The sequence below is a fragment of the Onychomys torridus genome, chromosome 5 (assembly GCF_903995425.1).
Source record: "Onychomys torridus chromosome 5, mOncTor1.1, whole genome shotgun sequence".
Lineage (NCBI taxonomy): Eukaryota > Metazoa > Chordata > Mammalia > Rodentia > Cricetidae > Onychomys > Onychomys torridus.
In genome coordinates this window covers 77780600-77799291 of record NC_050447.1, presented here as the reverse complement: position 1 = coordinate 77799291, position 18692 = coordinate 77780600, and the positions used below count along the sequence as shown (strand labels likewise).

At 41.9% G+C, this 18692-nt stretch overlaps 1 protein-coding gene across 3 annotated transcripts in view; it reads right to left on the bottom strand.

Annotated features, from left to right (window-relative positions):
• The window catches only part of Spag6 (sperm associated antigen 6), a 58770-nt gene that overhangs the window by 19819 nt on the left and 20259 nt on the right, over window positions 1-18692 (bottom strand). For all 3 annotated transcript variants that reach the window (XM_036188457.1, XM_036188458.1, XM_036188459.1), the window contains 2 exons: window positions 14897-15080; window positions 507-712 (listed from right to left, as the gene is read on the bottom strand). In XM_036188457.1, the coding sequence (XP_036044350.1) occupies window positions 507-712; window positions 14897-15080 (390 nt within the window). The remainder of the gene's footprint in view (window positions 1-506; window positions 713-14896; window positions 15081-18692) is intronic.

Below are 18692 nucleotides of genomic sequence, written 5' to 3'. Positions count from 1 at the left end.
TTCCCCTAACCAGCTGTTTTGTACTAGTCAAAGGTTCTCCTAACCAGCTGTTTTGGCCAGGCCAATGCCTTATTTTAATGATTAATGTTAATACTAATGCTACCTGGAGTCTTCAGTATTGCACATAGATTTTTAAATAACCTCTTAAAAGTGACACCCAAAGCATTATTCCCATGTGTTAAAAGACCCAAGACATTGGGGTTGGGGATTTAGCTCAGTGGTAGAGCACTTGCCTAGCAAGTGCAAGGTCCTGGGTTCGGTCCTCAGCTAAAAAAAAAAAAAAAAAAAAAAAAAAAAAAATCATGGTCCTTTGAGCAGGTTATTTATTTTCCGGAAAAAAGAAAAAAAACAAAAACAAAAGCCCAAGACACAATATATTTGTATCTGCTTTCATTCTGGATTTGCTGATTGTTTTCCTCTGTAACATTGGTCTGTACACATCTTCGTGTTCTTGGATTGTAAGAACCCTGGCTTGTCTGTTGTCTCGTGACCTCCATTTTAAATACCTTCAATTTTTCATCGGGGTTGAGGATCATCTGGGCTAAGTGAGCAATAGCTCCGACATCCACCACTGTCTGTGCTAGCTCTGGAGAGTGCTTTGAAATGTCGCTGAGGGCCGAGGCAGCAATCCTTTTCAAAGCGATTTCTGGCTCCTGGATACAGAGCACTAGAAGAGGGACGGCTCCCGCATCCACCACAGCTTGTGACAGTTCTGTAGGTCCGAGAAAAGTCATTGAGTGAGTTCGGGTGACTGACCCTTGTGCAAGCCATCTTTCACCCTGACAGACACGGCAAAGAGAAGAGCGGAGGGTGCACTCCACGCTCTCGACATCTGCATTTCAAATCAGCCTTCCTGGTTTCATAAACCATGTGGACCAATCCCGAGCTGAAAAGAACACAGGTCAATAGATGGACCTCCATTTACATGAACACATTTGAGGTAGATTAGGCTGAAATGGCTTGTTATCCTTTTTTTTTTAAGAGAGTAAGCAGATGTCAGCTGTTTAAGCTCTGGCAATCCTGCTCTTCTTTCTCAATAGCAAGCGTTTTATGCCTGGTTTACAATAACAGAGAAAATTAAAATGCCAAAAATTTACCAACCACACTAATTAGGCAGTATTTTTTCTATTTACATGAGTAAACATTAGCATGAATCATGGACCAATAATGTCGATTTTTAAATTCCTTTCATTTTCTAATACTTCAAAAAGATTTTAAAAAATTGTTTTATACAAAAAATTTTATGCAAAGTAAAAGACTGTCTTTTCATTGTATGCTAAAACACTTTAAAATTGAGGTCTAAAACTTATCAACATACTTTTATATATAAGTATTAATATAATTTAGATATGTCTATATAGATAATTTAGACAAGGGAATAAATTTATATTTACCATGTTATACAGAGAGCAAACAAATATCTTTTGAATATACATATTGATTTACTCATATGTGCAAGAATAACAGCTATAAAATAATAATTTTACATTTCAGAGAATGAGAGATGTTGGGGCAGACCCTTATAATATACATGCAATAAATTCCATTTGAGAAGTAGGAAGCTCTGTCCAGTAACACATTCTACTTCTGATGCATGTGTGGTCTCATGGACTCACATACACCACTTCTCCAATTTCTTCCTCCCAAATTACATCTGTATTTCTCCATATTTTTACTGCCTTAGATATAAATAATGTCTTAATTGTCGAGCTAAAATAGCTATTTACCATGTCGCTTTAGTCTTTGAAGAAAATACTTAATTTTTCAAAAGATTGGTAATACTATATTTTCTATTGTTAGCAAATACAGGTTAGTGTCTATAATTTGTTTTCCTCAAATTATCATAATTATCTTAGAAGTCTCAATAAGTATAAATATTTTATTCTTTCTTTCATTAAACAAGTATTAATGGAAGGTTATCATGTACCAGGGTCATTGAGTTCTAGAGCCTGTGACACACTTCTACAAATTAACACTACATTCATTAGCAAATTTTGATTTTTTTTTAATACTGGTGTGTAATATGATATAAATGTGAAGTTTAGTTGCCATCTCAAAAACCTGGGGAAATAAGAGGGATTTTTTTAAAAAAACAAACGTAATATCAGAAAGATTTGGGTACCACACAACAATGTAACAGGTCCCTCAGCAGTATCTGCTGCTCCATCCACCAGAAGATGGACAGGGCAGCAGGCACAGAAGGCAATCCCTGGTTCTCACACACACACCCACTGGAGGGAAAGAGAAGAGAATATGAAGTTCAGTGTGTGTCGTTTCTGAATACAACATTCAAATTTCCTGTTAACAGGTTCCTGAGAGATTCAAACCAACCCAAATTATACAGGTGTTATATGGTAATACCAATTTTATATGTGCCTACTGGAATATAACGGACACGATGGTAAATACTGTCAACTTGACACCCAGGAGGCAGATCTCCAAGCACACTTGTGAGGGACTGTTTAGATTAAGGTTAGCCTCTAAGAGTGTCCGGGGAGGATTGTCTTATTAAGTTAATTGATGTGGGGAGACCTATTTTGGACAATACCGTTCTCTGATGGGGGGGCTCTATAAGGCTGAGACTGCAAACTGAGCACTACCATGGATGACTTCATTCATCCCTCTCTGCTCTTGACTACAGACGCAATGTGACCAGTTCTTTCAAGTTCCTCCCACTGTGATGTCCCTGCCCCGATGGGCGGAAATCTGGAATTGTGATAAACCCTGTCTCCCTCACAGTATTTTTCACAGCTGCAGGAAAGAAACTAAGACAATTGGGCAAACATTTATCTAAAGAAAGTAGAAAGATTAATTCACTCCAGTGCTCTCTCCCTCTCATATAGTTTCCAGGAGTAAAGAGCACCCAGTGAGCTTCAACTCTTTAAAGGGAATATTAAACCATCTCCTGCTAAATAAATAAGTCATTAACAACAAAAACTTAAGGTTCTTTCTACAAGACACCTATTTTATAATATGCATATATTTTCTCATTGAATGGTTGTTGGAGTAACAAATGCTCCACCACTCAAATGCTGAACCATTAATAATAAAGCACATGTCCTGAAACTACCTTGCTCCACCCTATGCTGTTCTGCAACCTCCCCAGGTGTCAAGAGGCTGGGGATGTCCCTGGAAAACGATTTGCAGTAAGGTGATGAAATGTCCAAGGACCTGCACTAGGCCCAGCAACTCTGTGCTTAGATTCTCCCATCCTTTACATCAGTAAACGTATATGGTCCCAGGATGCTGGGATCTGCCCTTGAATACCACATGGTGTTCCTTAGAAATAATATTAACCTGTGACCTTCACACAGGCAGTCTCTATTAGCTGCTCTTCCCCACGTTAGCCTGGGAATGTGTTACACATCCTGCCCTCAATCCCGCTCTTTTCAAAGGTGTCTCTTCCTTCTTTTCTCAATTACTGCTTCCTAGTGTGTTGAGCTAGTGACCACTGGTGTATACCCAGCATACTTGTCAATGAGGGCATGGGCTTGGGAGTCCATCTTGACCAAAAGGACCTGAGTTGAAGTCTTCTAGAAGCTTTATAAAGAGCTTTTCTGCAGTAGACTAAGATTCACAATAGCAAACAGTGCTGTTTCTTCACTAGGTATGGCCATGTCTGCAAATGACATCTGGAACACTTACCTCCATCTTGTGGAAGACATCACCAATATTTTGAAAATGGCTGAGTACAAAAATGAAAAACATCTGGGTCCTCTATGACACTGTTGAGCTTGGAACTGCCCTGACTCTGAACTTTATGTCATCTGACATAATTTTTTTTTAAAGTTCTTATTGCTTAAGTCACTATGGTCAATATTCTATAACCTATAGCTAGAAACATCCAGATACAATCCTTTTCTGTCCTATGCTTGCTGGATCCATTTATCCACATCTTCCTTCACTTGCCAAGGATTCAGAGTGTGCTTCCTGCTGGCTGGAAACTTGGCTACACTTGGAGGAAGTAAACAGAGTAAAACCTAGTTCTAGACTAGAACTGGATCCAGGTGACTGCAGGAACAGACCCCACACGCAGAGCAGAACCAGACCTTGGGTCTGTGGTGCATTCCAGGAAATGGGGGGGGGGGGCTTCATTCCAGGAAGCACTTCCCACCTGCTGCCTTCTCCCCCTCATCCTTTCTTTGACTTTTCTACTCTACACGAAGGACAACAGAAACTGAACATCCAGAAAATTCTGCATATCTAAAACTTCTCTGAAGAAAAATCTCGGGGAGCTTGCTAATTTGTTTATTTTTTGTGTCTGGGTGTTTTGCCTGCACGGTAATCATGCCTGGTGCCCACAGAGGCCAGGAGAGGGTGTCAGATCCCTTGAGACTGGAGTCACACCGATGTGGTTGCTAGGACTCAAACTCAGGTCCTCTAGAAGAGCAGTCAGTACTCTTAACCACTGAGCCGTCTCTCCCCAAGGAGCTCATTTTAAAACTGTTTTAGAAGCCAGCTTTTGGATGTTCAATTAACATGCTTATGAAAGCAATGATTGGTATGAACACAGTTGCTCACTGAAGGCTGTTTCAAAAGTAAATATAGTGGGTTAGGTGTGGTGGTGGATGCCTCTAACCCCAGCACTCAGGAGGCAGATGTAGGCAAGTTCTGTGAATTCCATGTTAGCCTGGTCTACACAGTGAGTTCCAGGTCAATCAGGGCTACATAGTAAGACCTTATCTCCAAAATCAATTAATTTTTTAAGTGTAGCCAAGAAACTTGTATTCAGTATCTGAAAATATCTTAGCCTCATTTTAAATTGTAAACTAATCTTCAAAATTAATTTATAAACATCTTTTATTATATAATAACATGTGACAATCTTACACTGTTCAACAACAGATTAGAAGTGTATATAACTATGTTTCAGAAGTACATGGGAGGCTTGGTATGGTTGTGCACTCCTTGGTATGGTTGTGTAATGCAGAATTTGGAAGGGTAGGCATGACAATTAGTCCAAAGTCTTCCTCAACTCCATAGCAAGTTTAAAACCAGCCTAGGCTACATGAAATCCTGCTTATTGCCATTTTATACATAATAGCTAAGAAACAGAAGCAGCCTAGAAGTCCACCAACTGATGAATGGATAATGAAAATATGATATATAAAATGTAATCTTATTAACTTTTCAGGTTAATGTATGAAATTGGAAAAAAAAATATATTCAGTAAAGCAACCCAGACATATAAAAACAAGCCCCTCCCACCAGGACTGGTGACATACCTTTAATCCTAGCACTTGGGAGGCAGTAACAAGTGACCCTCTATGAGTTTGAAGCCAGCATGGTCTACATAGTGAGTTCCAGGCCATCCAGGGCTACATAGAGAGACCCTGTCTCAAAAGCAAGACAAAACAAAAAACGAACACCTTATGTTCTCCTTCATATATGGACTGTCTTAGTTGAGGTTACTTTTGCTCTGATGAAACACCATGATCAAAGCAACTTGGAAAGGAAAGGGTTTATTTGGCTCACACTTCCACATTATTGTCCATCACTGAAGGAAGTCAGGACAGAACCCAAACAGGGCAGGAGCCTGGAGGCAGGAGCTGATGCAGAGGTCATGGAGGGGTTTTGTACTTAATGGTTTGCTCATCGTGGTTTGCTCAGCCCACTTTCTTATAGAACCCAGGATCCCCAGCCCAGGGATAGCACCACCAGCAGTGTCCTATAGCTGAATCTTACGGGGGCATTTTCTCAGTTGAGGGTCCCTCCTTTCAAATGACTCTATTTGTGTCGAGGTGACGGAAGAGCAGTCAGCACAAGACCCTCACTTCAAATCTTTAATTGTGTGTGTTTAAGTTAGAAAGGGGCTGTTCTTTGCTGCCAGCTTTCATGAACCAGAAGATGCTCGGAAGGCAGCTGTGGGGGAAAGGGCATCAGAGGTCTGTCTTACCCATCTGTGAAACACTGGGCTATGCCCTAAACCCTCAATCTTACTTCTTAATTATGCATTAAGAAGTTGTCTGTTAAGATCAAAGTATGTGAACTCAGTGCCTACAGGGCCCAGGAAAGAAACTAAATAAAGCCTGAAGAAGTAAGGCAAACAGGACCCTTTGGAGCAGTGGAGAAGGGGAAGACCGGTATCTACAAAGGACAGCAGTTCCCAGCCAGAGCCCTGTGTGGCCGCACCAATAGAGGCATGCTGTTGTTAGAGCCTTCGCAAATGTGAAGCTCCCTGCCCTTTAAGGGTTGGCAACTTTCTTTTTGAAAAGAACTCTGTGTGAGACAACATAATGCAGGCCAAATCAAACACATCCACCTGGGAGCTGGCTTCCAACTCAGCCACCGTTTTACAGCCTCGGGCTTAACTCTAATGCCTTCTTAAACGGCCTGTGCAGGGGCTTTCTTGATATGGAAACATGATGTTCTTTCTCCCTTTAATTCTTAAAGACATGTTCAGGGCTCTCATAGAGGGAGGCCCACGACAGTGTTGATAAAAAGGAGAATGACCAACACAACAAATCTAAAAACAGATGCAGCTGCTGCCTCTGCTCAGAATCATAGGGGAGAATTTGAGCAAAAGGAAGTGGCTCTGGGGACTCATAAACAGTACACCAAATGAAGAGGCCTTCCAAAATGAAAAAAGGAAGAAAAAGTATGTGTGTGTGTGTGTGTGTGTGTGTGTGTGTGTGTGTGTGTGTTCTAGCATACAAATTCAGCAACTCCTCTGGAAACCTAATTTCTTTAACTTTACTTATTTTTATTTTATATCTAGGTCCTGCAAAGTTATATTTCAACCTGTTTCCTTATAAAAATACAAGAAGTCATAATCCAATTCCTTGTGCCCTATTTCAGTTTAAAAATCGGCTGGCTAGTTTTTGCTTTAGTCATAAAAATAAACTACATAGCTGTATCACTTCTAAACTTTCCTTTATTGTTTATTTATTCTGAGACAGGCTAGTGGCCTCAATCTCATTATTTTGTTGAAGGTGACCTTCAATTTCTGATTCTCCTGCTTAGGTCTCAAGAGTGTCGGGGATTGCATGTTACTTTACACAGGGCTGGAGATCCACACTCTGCATGTGCTAGGCAAGCATTCTGCTAACTGAACTACATCCCCAGCCCAATTAAAACTTAATATATATATATAATACATTGAGAACATAATCTTACATTAATAATAATCTGACAGCCCATTCAACCAGTTGTTCATAATTAGGTGAAACTACAATTAAAAAACAAACAAGCTTCAGTCCCAAAGTTTCAGTATGGATTTAACGACAGTTCTTCCAAAGCGAAATTCATTTAGTTTGGGTCTAGTCCAGCTGCTTACCATTGGTTTGGTTATCTACTGCTGTGTAATAAATCACACCAAACTTAGAAACCTAAAGCATTTACTTCCTAGTGGTTTCTGTTAGTCAGAAATTAGGAAATGGCTTAGTCAAGGGGCTCAAGTCTTTCACTGGGCTACAATCAAGGAGTCAGTCTGCTGAGTGGCTGCTGTAGTCATCTGAAATGCACTTCAAGTGTTCTCGTGAGTCTCGGGAGAACCTGCCCTTTCCAGTATGTGGGCTTCCTGATAGGCCAAGGAGGGTGTGTCTAAAATGAGTGATCCAGAACATGTGATCTAGCACAAAACCTGCAGTCTGTCATAACCAAACTTGGAAGTTACAAAACATCGCTTCTGTTGGGGGAAAGGACCACACAGGATGTGCACAGCAGGAAGCGGACATCACTGGCCTGGCTCCCACAGCACCCCGTTCTTCACCAACGAGTTGAAAGAGGCAACATCCCGAGCTAACAATCCCTCGATGTGGCTATAATCTTGAGCTGACTGCTTGACATTTCAATTTGCAGATAGAAATGAGAAAAGCGTGGAGAGGAAATGTCCGTGTACTATGAAAATCTTCATGTGATTTTCCTTTCTCCTCCACATACAAGCGTCATTGTCTTTCCCTCATCCCCATCTCACATCCTCTACTAGATGCTCATAGTCCTTGGTTTAGCCCTAACATATGTATTGAATGGTAGATTTGGGGGGTAACATATACATACATTTGTTTCTGAGGCAAAATGATTCTGGCACCTTTAAAAACTCAAGTGAGTCAAACAGGCCACTGATCTGCAGACAGTGGGGCTTTAGTTAGGAATTACAGTCAGCTGTTTGGACAGAGCGGGCAGCGTTTCCTCAGGCTCCTGTGAAGAGGCTCGAAACATTATGTGGGAAAGTCAAGAGAGGGAGACCAAGGAACAGAAAGAAGGACAATGAAACCTGGCTCTGGCCTGAGTGACAGCGGGTAGGAGGAGCTTGAAAGCATCCTGAGCCCACCCCAGCTCCCACCTTAGCCTTGAAAGCATCCTGAGCACACCCCAGCTCCCACCTTAGCCTTTGACTCTCCACAGCTAAGACCCAGCAAAGCGAAGCTACTGAGCAGGTCTACAGTGCCCCGGTATAAAAGAAACCAACCCAGGGAAGGAAGTGGAACCAGAGCTTTACAAACTATGTGTTTTGTATCTAGACCTCTTTTTATGTTTTCCACTTGCTTGATAGTGCTTTGCACCCGCGGTTGGGATTTCACTTAGCCTACAATGTTAAAAACAAATATCCTTCTGATGGGAAAAGCCACTGTTTATTACTCAGACTTCACTGGTATTCCTTTTGCTTCAGCCCAGTGCTAGGTGAGGCCCCTGCCTTCTAGAAACTCAGTAGGAGGGGAGCCAAGGAAGGAAGCCACTGAAAGACAGACAAAATAAGACACTGGAGATTAAAAGGTCACACCCGATGCCAGGTGTGGTGGTGCACACCTTTGATCCCAGCGTGCAGGAGGCAGAGGCAGGGGGATCTTCCTGTGTTCAAGGTCTGACTAGTCTGCAATTAGTGCCAAGACTACATAGAGAGACCTATCTTAGAACAAACAATCAAGTCACACCAGGCTCTTAGAAAAGGTCTCTGTTTACGAGTTTCCACTGTGCCTTCCCTGAGTGACTCCTGCAGGCTTCACCGTCTATTTTTAATTCTGGAAGTGGATCTAACCTAACATTTTAAAAAATATTTACCTTCTTATGTGTGTGCAGGTAGCTATGTGGGTGTTAGGTGAATCCACGAGTTTGTCAAAGGATATCAAGAGTTTATTAAGATATAAAATGGGGAGAAATACACTCTCAGATACAGAACAAAGTAAACAGCCATCGCTGTCCTCTGTTCTGCCCGGGGGTGAATGGAACTAGCTGTCCAGTCTCTGACCACTGAGAGAGAGAGAGAGAGAGAGAGAGAGAGAGAGAGAGAGAGAGAGCGAGGGAGGGAGGGAGGGAGGACAGAGAGACAGAAAACTACTCCCTTTTCAGTTTTAAGTAGTCATCTACGGGGGGGGGGGGGGGGACCCACACCTCTATCGGGCCAGATACCCCAAGGTCTTTGGCGGAGCAAATTCCCACAACAGGTAAGTGCAGGTACCCATGGAGTTACAGCGTGTGTGAGCCACCTGACATTGGCATTGGGATTGAACCCAGGTCCTCTGGAAGAGCAGTGTGTGCTCTTAACCACTGAGCTATCTCTCCTGCTCCTCGACTAGCATTTTTAATGTTTGTCTGAAATCACAATGGGTAAATATTGCCATTATTTCCTCAGCCAGTATAATAGTACTTGGCTCTAAGGAAAAATTAATTTTAAAAAATGTAGGAATAATGGACTTTTATAATATTGAGATCATACAATCTGACAAATGGTATGTTCTCTCTCATATATGGAACCTAGGCAATAATATATGTATATATGTAAAGAAATGTACATGTAGGTACAGTATAACACATAGAAAAGGGAGAAAGGAAGGCTAACTGTGAATGGTGAGGGAAGACTGATGCAGGTACTGGATGTGGATTATGAAAAAAGGATATAAAGCTAACCACTTTTCTAGTTCTGATTTCATCACGGAATTCTTGTTTGAAGTGGTAGATAAGAGCTAAGATATATTTGATACTTAAAGTGTATCAAACAAAAATTTTGGGGTTTTTTGTTGTTTTTTTTTCAAGGCAGGGTTTCTCTGTGTAGCCTTGGCTGTCTTGGAACTCATTCTGTAGACCAGGCTGGCCTCGAACTCAGAGATCTGCCTACCTCCCAAGTGCTGGGATTAAAGGCCTGAGTTCTTAACAATAACAACAACAACAACAAAATAAAAATCAAAAAACAAACAACAACAAAAACCACAAGAATTTAATAATACAAGAAAATCACAGTGTACTTCTTACCCACATGCACACTAATGACTAGCAAAGTAACTGCCCAGTGGAACATGGTTCTAACTAGAATGACATTTTAACACACGTGGCCTCTACTCCTCCAAAACACACAAGAGAAGTTTCTTTTCCATTTTCCCTAACACCTGGGTCATCAGAAAGGAATTTGGGAAAACAAGTGTCATATATTTGATAAAATATATATAAAATCTCATGACCCTCTAAGACTCATTTTCCTTGGTGTACTACAAGCACTCCAAGATTAAATAAATATATACATTAAAATAGAAAGCAAAAATGTTACAGAAATTGGCATTACTGTTTACAGTTACCAGTCTACAGGGCTTCGTTTTTGTTGTTGAGATGGGAGTATTCTCTCTGTTGCTTCACAGGATGATCCCCCCCTCACCTCCCCAGTACCTGAGACAGTAAAAGTGGCTGCTTATCTATTCTTACACTATTGGTAGAACATCACTAATACTTGTCTTCAACACGGATCATTAAAATTTGCACTTTTAAAAGTTAATTACTTTGAAAAGTGTTAAGTAGATTTAGGCAGTTTCTTCATAAATATGTGGTTTTAAAGTTGATCATCGCTTCCTAGGCCATTGTATCATCTTTGTGCCACAGATATTTGCACATTGAAGGAGATGAATGTTTATAAAAATTCTAAATTTTAAAGCCTTCTCCTTTTTCATTTCATTATTCTGCATAAAATGGTTAAGATTCCTTCCACACGCTGCCCTAAAAAGCGGTTGAAATGCAGCAAATGTTTGTGTGGTGTCCACAGTGGCCAGGCCTGAGAGGAAGGCCTCGGGCTGCAGAAACTCCATCTCCGGGCTGAGCTGCACATAAGTCAGGCCTGAAGAGGAAGAGCACATACGTTGAAGCCTGCCCCTGGCAATCAGAGGCAGAGGAGCCTAATGTCATGAGGAGCTCGACCTGAAGAGGAGGGCATCCTGGGACAGTCTTTCCTCACACAGACGAGGGGCTGCGAAGCTACTGAGTCCCATCAGAAGCTGCTCATGGCAGAGGCAGCTTCCTCGACTTGGCCCTGGCAGACAATCAGGCTTACGTTATAGACTATCTGTCTGATCCAATGTACTCCTCACTAGCCTTGGGTTCAACCAAAGCTTACTACCAAAAGATAGCCTGACTTTTAACTAAAGCTCTCAACACCTAAAACTTGGTTTTGAGCCCAGATGTAGAGAGGTTTCCCTCAAAACCCCAAGCCATTTCTCGCCTTTCCTTTCAATTAGGCTACCCATGGCACGGAGCGGTTCAGCTGGGGAGGCCGGGGACAAGGCTCCCGTGGCATCTCTCTGTACCCACTGCCCATTGCCCAGGTTTCTATAACCCTACTGTCCTGTCTACCTCATCCCTCATGCTTCTGGGCAGACACTTATCTCCAAAAGCAAGACCAGACCCTGAAAATCGAGACAGTCTTGTTAAGTAACTGACCTGTTAGCCAAGTGGGAAGACTAGGAAGGAAGGAAAAAGACCATTCTAAAAAATGGGTTAACCTCAGACCTCCCATATTCTCGTCCTCTTGCCCTTAAGTAAAGTATACCTCCTTTAGCATTTTACTTAAGGTCTAGAACATTTTAAACCACGGAGTGCCTTAGCATGGATAGCAAGAAAAGGGCAATGAATAGATGTTTCCAAGTGATCTTGATAAGTTCCACTTTTGGGGACGTTGGGAAATAAACCAGTTATTTGGGAGTAAATGTTCATTGTATTGGTGGAAATATTAAGGCAACTCCATGTAGTTAAAAGGGAGGTTTATTTTGGGGGGATACCTTACAACAAGTAAAGGGATAGGTTACAGGGTCTGGGAGAGGGGACGTGCATGCAGTCCAGCAGTATTCTCCAGAGAATTCTGCTCAGTCTACCATCCAACATCCAGGATTACCAGACACCAAGATAGCAGGCACATCTGGATCTTGGCTCTTAAGGGCTCCCATCTCAGCCCCACATCAGGGGTAGGCCATAGGTAGTAGGTGTGACAGTTACTGGAAGCCTCATTGGGGGTAGTACTTCCAGGTCAAAGCTGGAACAGCTACCCACTACAGTCTAGAACATTTTAAACCACGGAGTGCCTTAGCATGGATAGTAAGAAAAGGGCAATGAATGGATATTTCCAAGTGACCTTGATAAGTTCCACTTTTGGGGACGTTGGGAAATAAACCAATTATTTGGGGGTAAATGTTTATTGTCTTCGATTTGGCTGTGCCTGGTGACGTCTGTGGAACTGGACAGTAGTAGTTCCTTTTCCTTCTGAGAAATTGTAATTTCTTTGAGGAGTAACCTGGGCCCCAGGCCCCTAACTCCCGTGAAATATTAAGTTAGAGTGGGAGTTCCACACAGGATCCAGGACACTGAAAGAAAGTGGAATGTGATCCTTAAGTTGGATCCTGCTTGTGAACTACAGTAACATCTCCCAGATGGGGCAAAAACGGAAGCTAGGCAGGACATCCATGGCACATGCCCACCAGCGCGTGGCTGTTCCACAGAGCTTCTGTGTACTACTCGGAGAGGCTTACCACAGTGTGGACCAGCCCTCTGACTTATCAGAACCTACCAGATCCAACTGGGAAGCTTTTGACTTCTGATTGAAAACACCGGGTTCTCTCAACACGGTACATGACAGGCTGACAACCTGGGAACTCCAGACACCATGGGATGGAAATTGACTGGAGTATGAATCTTTCTAAACATGACAAGGGTGTTCTTTTCCTTCAACTCAGCTTCCTGCCGCCCTACTTCTATCCTGTTGCTGGCACCGTCCCCATTTTAAGACCCAAATTCAATCAGAGAGCGCCTCTGCCTGCTTCTGCGGCTTTCCTCCAGTACTGCCAGGAAGTGGCCAGTCCAGCTGCATGTGCAGCAGCTGACAGGAACTTGGAGGAGACAGGTTTAGAGCCCGATTCTGATGCCACCGATCACAGCATCCCAGGCCTTTTCACAAGCCACACTTTTCTCATGACCTCAGGGCAGCTGCAATCAACATGAGATAATGGAGCAGAACTGCAAGGTACAGAGCCAGCCTCGGAATACCCAGGCTCCCCACCCAGCAGCTGCCGTTCTCTACACACACTGGAAAATCTGGAAGCGAAAAGAGGCATCTTTAATTACCAGCTTGGTAATGCAACCGCATTTTATCAGCTACATCCATAGGAAAGCTCATTTGACAGTATTGTGACTATAACATACGACTTTGTCCTTTCTAGTATTTAATTACTTTTCCTCGTTAACATGTAAGGACTCTAATTACCTTTTACTTTGCTGCATGAGATTTCATTAAATGGGTTACTATAATTTAACCACTCAAGTTCTGTCAAATATTTGAGGCATTTGGTACTATAAATAATGTTATAGTAACATTTTTACAAGTACAGCTTTCTCCTTCTGGGACAGTCTTGCTTCGGGACTCATTTCCAAAGCAGGTGTTTGGGGTGAGCCTGAACTCTCCCAAGACCTCCACTAATTTTGACAAACTACTTTCCATTACTCTGTACAACTTGTACTTCCTCCTCCAATCTTATAAATGTCACTCTGTTTTACCTTACTTTTTTTTCTAAGATGCAAGCTTTACTATGTAGTATAAGGTGGCCTCAGACTTCCATTCTTCCATCCTCCACACCTGGCTAAAAGCCACCAGTGTTAAAACGTCCTTTCCAGCATCTCACACTGATGTCGACATCTTGTGTTCACCAGGCACATGCCAAGCACTGATTGGAGCCCTTTGTTTCTAAGTTCGCCGCCCTTGGAACCTCGGAAACAACTGTTAGCCCCCCTCTGTCCAGATGAGGGTGTTAGAGTCAGAAGTCCCAAAGCTGTGGCTGAGGTCACACAGCAGCGACGTGTGCTAGACTGGAATTCAGACCCTAACACTGGGCTGTCCTGTCCTGTGCCGCCTCCCCATCAGCAGATGGCTATCCTGTTTTAATGTGCGGTCTATTGATTCCTAGCAAAGCTGATCGTTCTCATATGCCATTTGTCATTTGTACTCTAGCAACTTCTACAGAGAGATGGAGTGAGTCCATCCCCCACATATCATTTATCCATCATGTGTCTGCACAGCCTTCCCCCTGGAGACCCCATCCCATCTTGTTGATTTCACCAAGATGTCAGTTTATAGAAGAATGTTGCCTTATTTTTTTCTCTCCTCTTTCCTGCTAACATAAGGGAATAAAACATTTTCTACAACTTTATATCATCTTTTCACATAATTCATTCATGTGATTTGGCTCCTTGATTGGCTTGGAATGTCTTGTCATGAGTGACACTGAGCTCAGAGAATGACAAGCCACAAAAACATCATTATTAGACCAGTTATCAAGAATATATTTATCTGGTTGGTTGGCTGAACGTTTTTGTTTTGTGTTATCTGGTTTAGTTTGGTTTCAAGACAGTGTCTTGCTGTGTAACCCAGGCTTGTTGAACTTACTTTGAATCTTCCTGCCTCTGTTTCTTCAATGCTGGGATTACAGGCATGCACCAATCCCGCTCTGCCATACCACCCATCTCCTTCAAATTTCCCTTCTGTTGGGACTCAAATGTGGAAGTGTTTTGTAAATATGTGATCCAAACAGTATGGCTCTGCTCTTTCATGGTATCCAGCAACACCTTTAAAACTCCATCGATTTACTAAAGAAAGCTGTTTTTTATCTAATAAATCTAAACTTGAGTCACCCAATTTTCAAACATACCCCAGTACCTGCATTATGCCTTGCAATATATGCAAGTGCCCAGGCTGCAGCTTCCTTGACTCCAGGGTCAAAATCTTCCAAGCATATCACCAGAGAGTCCAGGGCGCCACAGTCAACTGTGGCCTGTGCCAGCTGAGGAGAGTGTTTGCCAACTGCCCGCAGCACAAAGGCAGCTGCTTTCTTGTAGACACACTACAGGGAAAAGAGACAAACCCAGAATCTAAAATAGCCTGAAAGCAACATGAAACATGGCATTAGTGTAAAGCACAATGCCTCTGAATGCAAACAATGCAAACATGCTGATTCTCTGATATCCCCCATTGCTTCTGTTCAGTAACTAACCTGGAGAAGAGGTAAGGTTTAAATTATGCTACAAATGTTTTACTCTGAAGCATGCATTTGGAAATTGCATAAAATCAAATACAAACATGGCACTTTCTGCAAATTCATAAAATAATGGGATTTCTGTATCTGCTTGACACTGAAAGATTCTGCTTGGCTCCTGGGAACTCTAGAATGGTTCCATCCACTGACCACCTCTTTTCCTTTACTTCCTCTCAGCCTCTAAGCACGGCAAGCTCTCCTGACCTCAGCAAATCATCCTGAATAGCAGCTATGCTCCAAGATACACCTGGCAATCACAGGCATTAAGGTAAAACATTCACATTTCTAAAACTTCTCCTGGTTAAAAAATAATAATAAAAAGAAGATAAACAATAGGATATCTTATTTTTCTATCCTAGAAAGGCTTTTTTAAAGATAAAAAAACAAGCCAGCCATTGTGTGAATTGTGAATGCTGCTTCATATGTATAGTATGCCCTGTATATAAATTTCATTTGGCTAGGGAATAAAAAACTGAAAGTGAAACATAGGAGTAACACATTTCTCTCCATTTGCTAAAAGGTTACACATGCAGGGAATATTTGGCTACAACACAGTTGTTAAGTGACTAAAATAATATAGAGATGATCTCATAATTCTCTGTTGGTTTCATCGCTTATTTGTTTTTTTAAGACAAGGTCTCACTGTGTGCACTGGGCTGACCTGGAATGTACCACATAGCTGATGCTGGTCTTGAACTCATAGAGATCTGCCTGCCTTTACATCCAGAGTGCTGACATTAAAGGTGTGCACTACCATGTTCAGCTAATCTCACTATCCTTATTAATATAAAATTAATATTAATATTAATATAAAACCCAATTAATCTCCCACTTGATGTTACCAGTTTGAGTTCTTTATACTAACTATTGTCTTGGTTCCTTTTCTATTGTTGTGAAGACACAATGACCAAGGTAACTCATGGAAGAAAGAATTTCATCAAGGGCTCACGATTCTCAAAGGTTATAGTCCATAATCATCAGGGTCAGCAGCAGGGCAGCAACCAGGCAGGCATGGCTCTGGAGCAGCAGCTGAGAGCTCACATCTGATCCACAGCCAGGAGGCAGAAAGAAAACTAACTGGAAATGGGTAGCACTGGCTTTTGAAACCTCAAAGCCCACCCCCAGTGACACACCTCCTCTGAAAAGGCCACACCTTCTAATCCTTCCCAAACAGTTCCACCAACTGGGGAAACAAGCATTTTATACATGAGCATAAGATGGCCATTGTCGTCAAACCACCACATTACTAAAGAAGCTACCTTCTCTGAAAGATTTCTAGTCACTTAGGCTAAAAACATAAACAATAAAAATAGTAGGAAAAGAAAACATACCAAGTGTATGTTAACAAGTCAATCTTAAACAATGACACGTTAATATAAAAAAAATACTATGCTAGTACTGATGTTTTAATGTGGCATATTTCCTTTTGTTTCTAAAATTATGTCAAAAACCCAATCTCTACCAATTTATTCAAAACTAAGGTAGACTTCTAAAATAACTTTCTAAAGACTACTTTATTATAATCATAAAAGTAATGTTGTCACATTTCTTGTCATTATCTTAAACTAATTTGACTTTTATTCTGTAGAATTACCAATTCATAATGTACTAGTGCCTAATTACACTTTCTGATTACTTTCTCCTGTACATTATTAACATTTCACATTTCACATTCTTATTCCTATAACCAAAGAATTGAATACAAAAAGTAAAGTCTCAGGGCCTAACTGACAAATAGGGCGTGGTTTGCAGCCACTGCGGGGGGTGGCAGAGCATCATGGGTAATAATGCCTCGCATCCTTGCTTTATTGTAGTCAAGCCCCTCCTCGCTTCTCTACTGTTAGACGTCGGTTTACAACTAATGCACAGTCATACTCAGCAAACTGTCAAGACCTTACACATGGGAGGCAAAAGCAAAGAACCTGCTCTCCAAGGAAAGACTGAGTGGTCCAGAGGAAGAAAGCCTGGCAGTCCATATAGAGCAGGAACACCCACAGAAAAATGAGATTTTTATAATTCCTCTAAAAGGCATTATAAATAAACTTATGAAATAAAACAAATTTCTGTAGTTAAGATGTTTTAGTCTGGTAAAATAAATACATCATGAAATTCCCATCATAATTGTGATGCATTCCTAGTGTGTGCAGGTGTCGCTGCTGTCTGGTTCTAGAACATTTTCACCACCCAAGAATCCTTTACGGGGCTGGGCAGTGAAGGCGCACACCTTTAATCCCAGCATTCGGGAGGCAGAGGCAGACAGATCTCTGAGTTCAAGGCCAGCCTGGTCTACAGAGTGAGTTCCAGGACAGCCAGGGCTACACAGAGAAACCTTGTCTCAAAACCCACCCCCCAAAAGAATCCTTAAAAATAACTAGTTGCTCCTTTACTTCCCTCTTCCCTCAGCCTTCGGCACCCAGGAGTCTGCTTCTGCCTGATGGATTTGCATACTCTGTATATTCATATAAATTATACTATGCAGTCTTTTGTGTGTGGCATCTTTCACTTGGAATAATGATTTAAGAGTCATGCATGGTGTGATATTTATCAGCACCCAGTTCCCTTTTCTGACAGAGCAGCAGTCACTGTGTGGATAATGGGGTGGGTAGCATTCTGTTTTCTCACTCATCTGTTGACGGACCTGCACTGTTCTCTCTCCAGACCACCGAGAGCCATGCTGCTCTGAACACTTGGACATGACTTTTGAGCCTTGCAGTTGGTTCTTTCCGATGCATAGCTAGAAGAATTGCTCGTCCATATCATAAACCCTGAACTCACTGCATGCCTGCAGAATTACCTTCCATAGTGATCATGCCCTTCCACATTCCTTCCGGCAATAGCCGAGGGTTCATTTCTCCACATCATCACCACACTGCCAATTTTCCTTGAAAATATTTGTCATGCTCATCCTGATAAGTGGGCCGTGATACCACACCATGCCTTTAACTTGTACCTCTTACCAGTGCTGCCAAGTTTCTCTTTGTTTGTTCACCATTTGGAGATGTTCTTTTGGGCAAGTATCTATTCAAGTTCTCTGCCCATTCTTCAGTTCTTTTTATCTTTTTGTTAGATAAGTAGGAATCTAGTCTTAAAGATGTTAAAGGAAGGAGCAAACCTGCATTATGATAAACTAAGAGTGGAATAAATAGTCTAAAACTCTACTTACAGATACCAAATAGTCAGAGAAGCATAGGATAACACCAAAGTGCTCTGTGTGTGCATGCCTGTATGAGTGCGTGTATGTGTGTGTGTGTGTGTGTGTGTGTGTGTGTGTGTGTGTGTAGACCAGAGGTCAACTTTGGGGTCATCCTTAGGAAAGTCTTCTGCTCTTTCCTTTGAGACAGTGTCCCTCTTTGGCCCAGCTCATCAATTGTGCTAGCCTGGCTGGCCAGTGAACCCCAGGGGCCCTGATGTTCCTGCCTT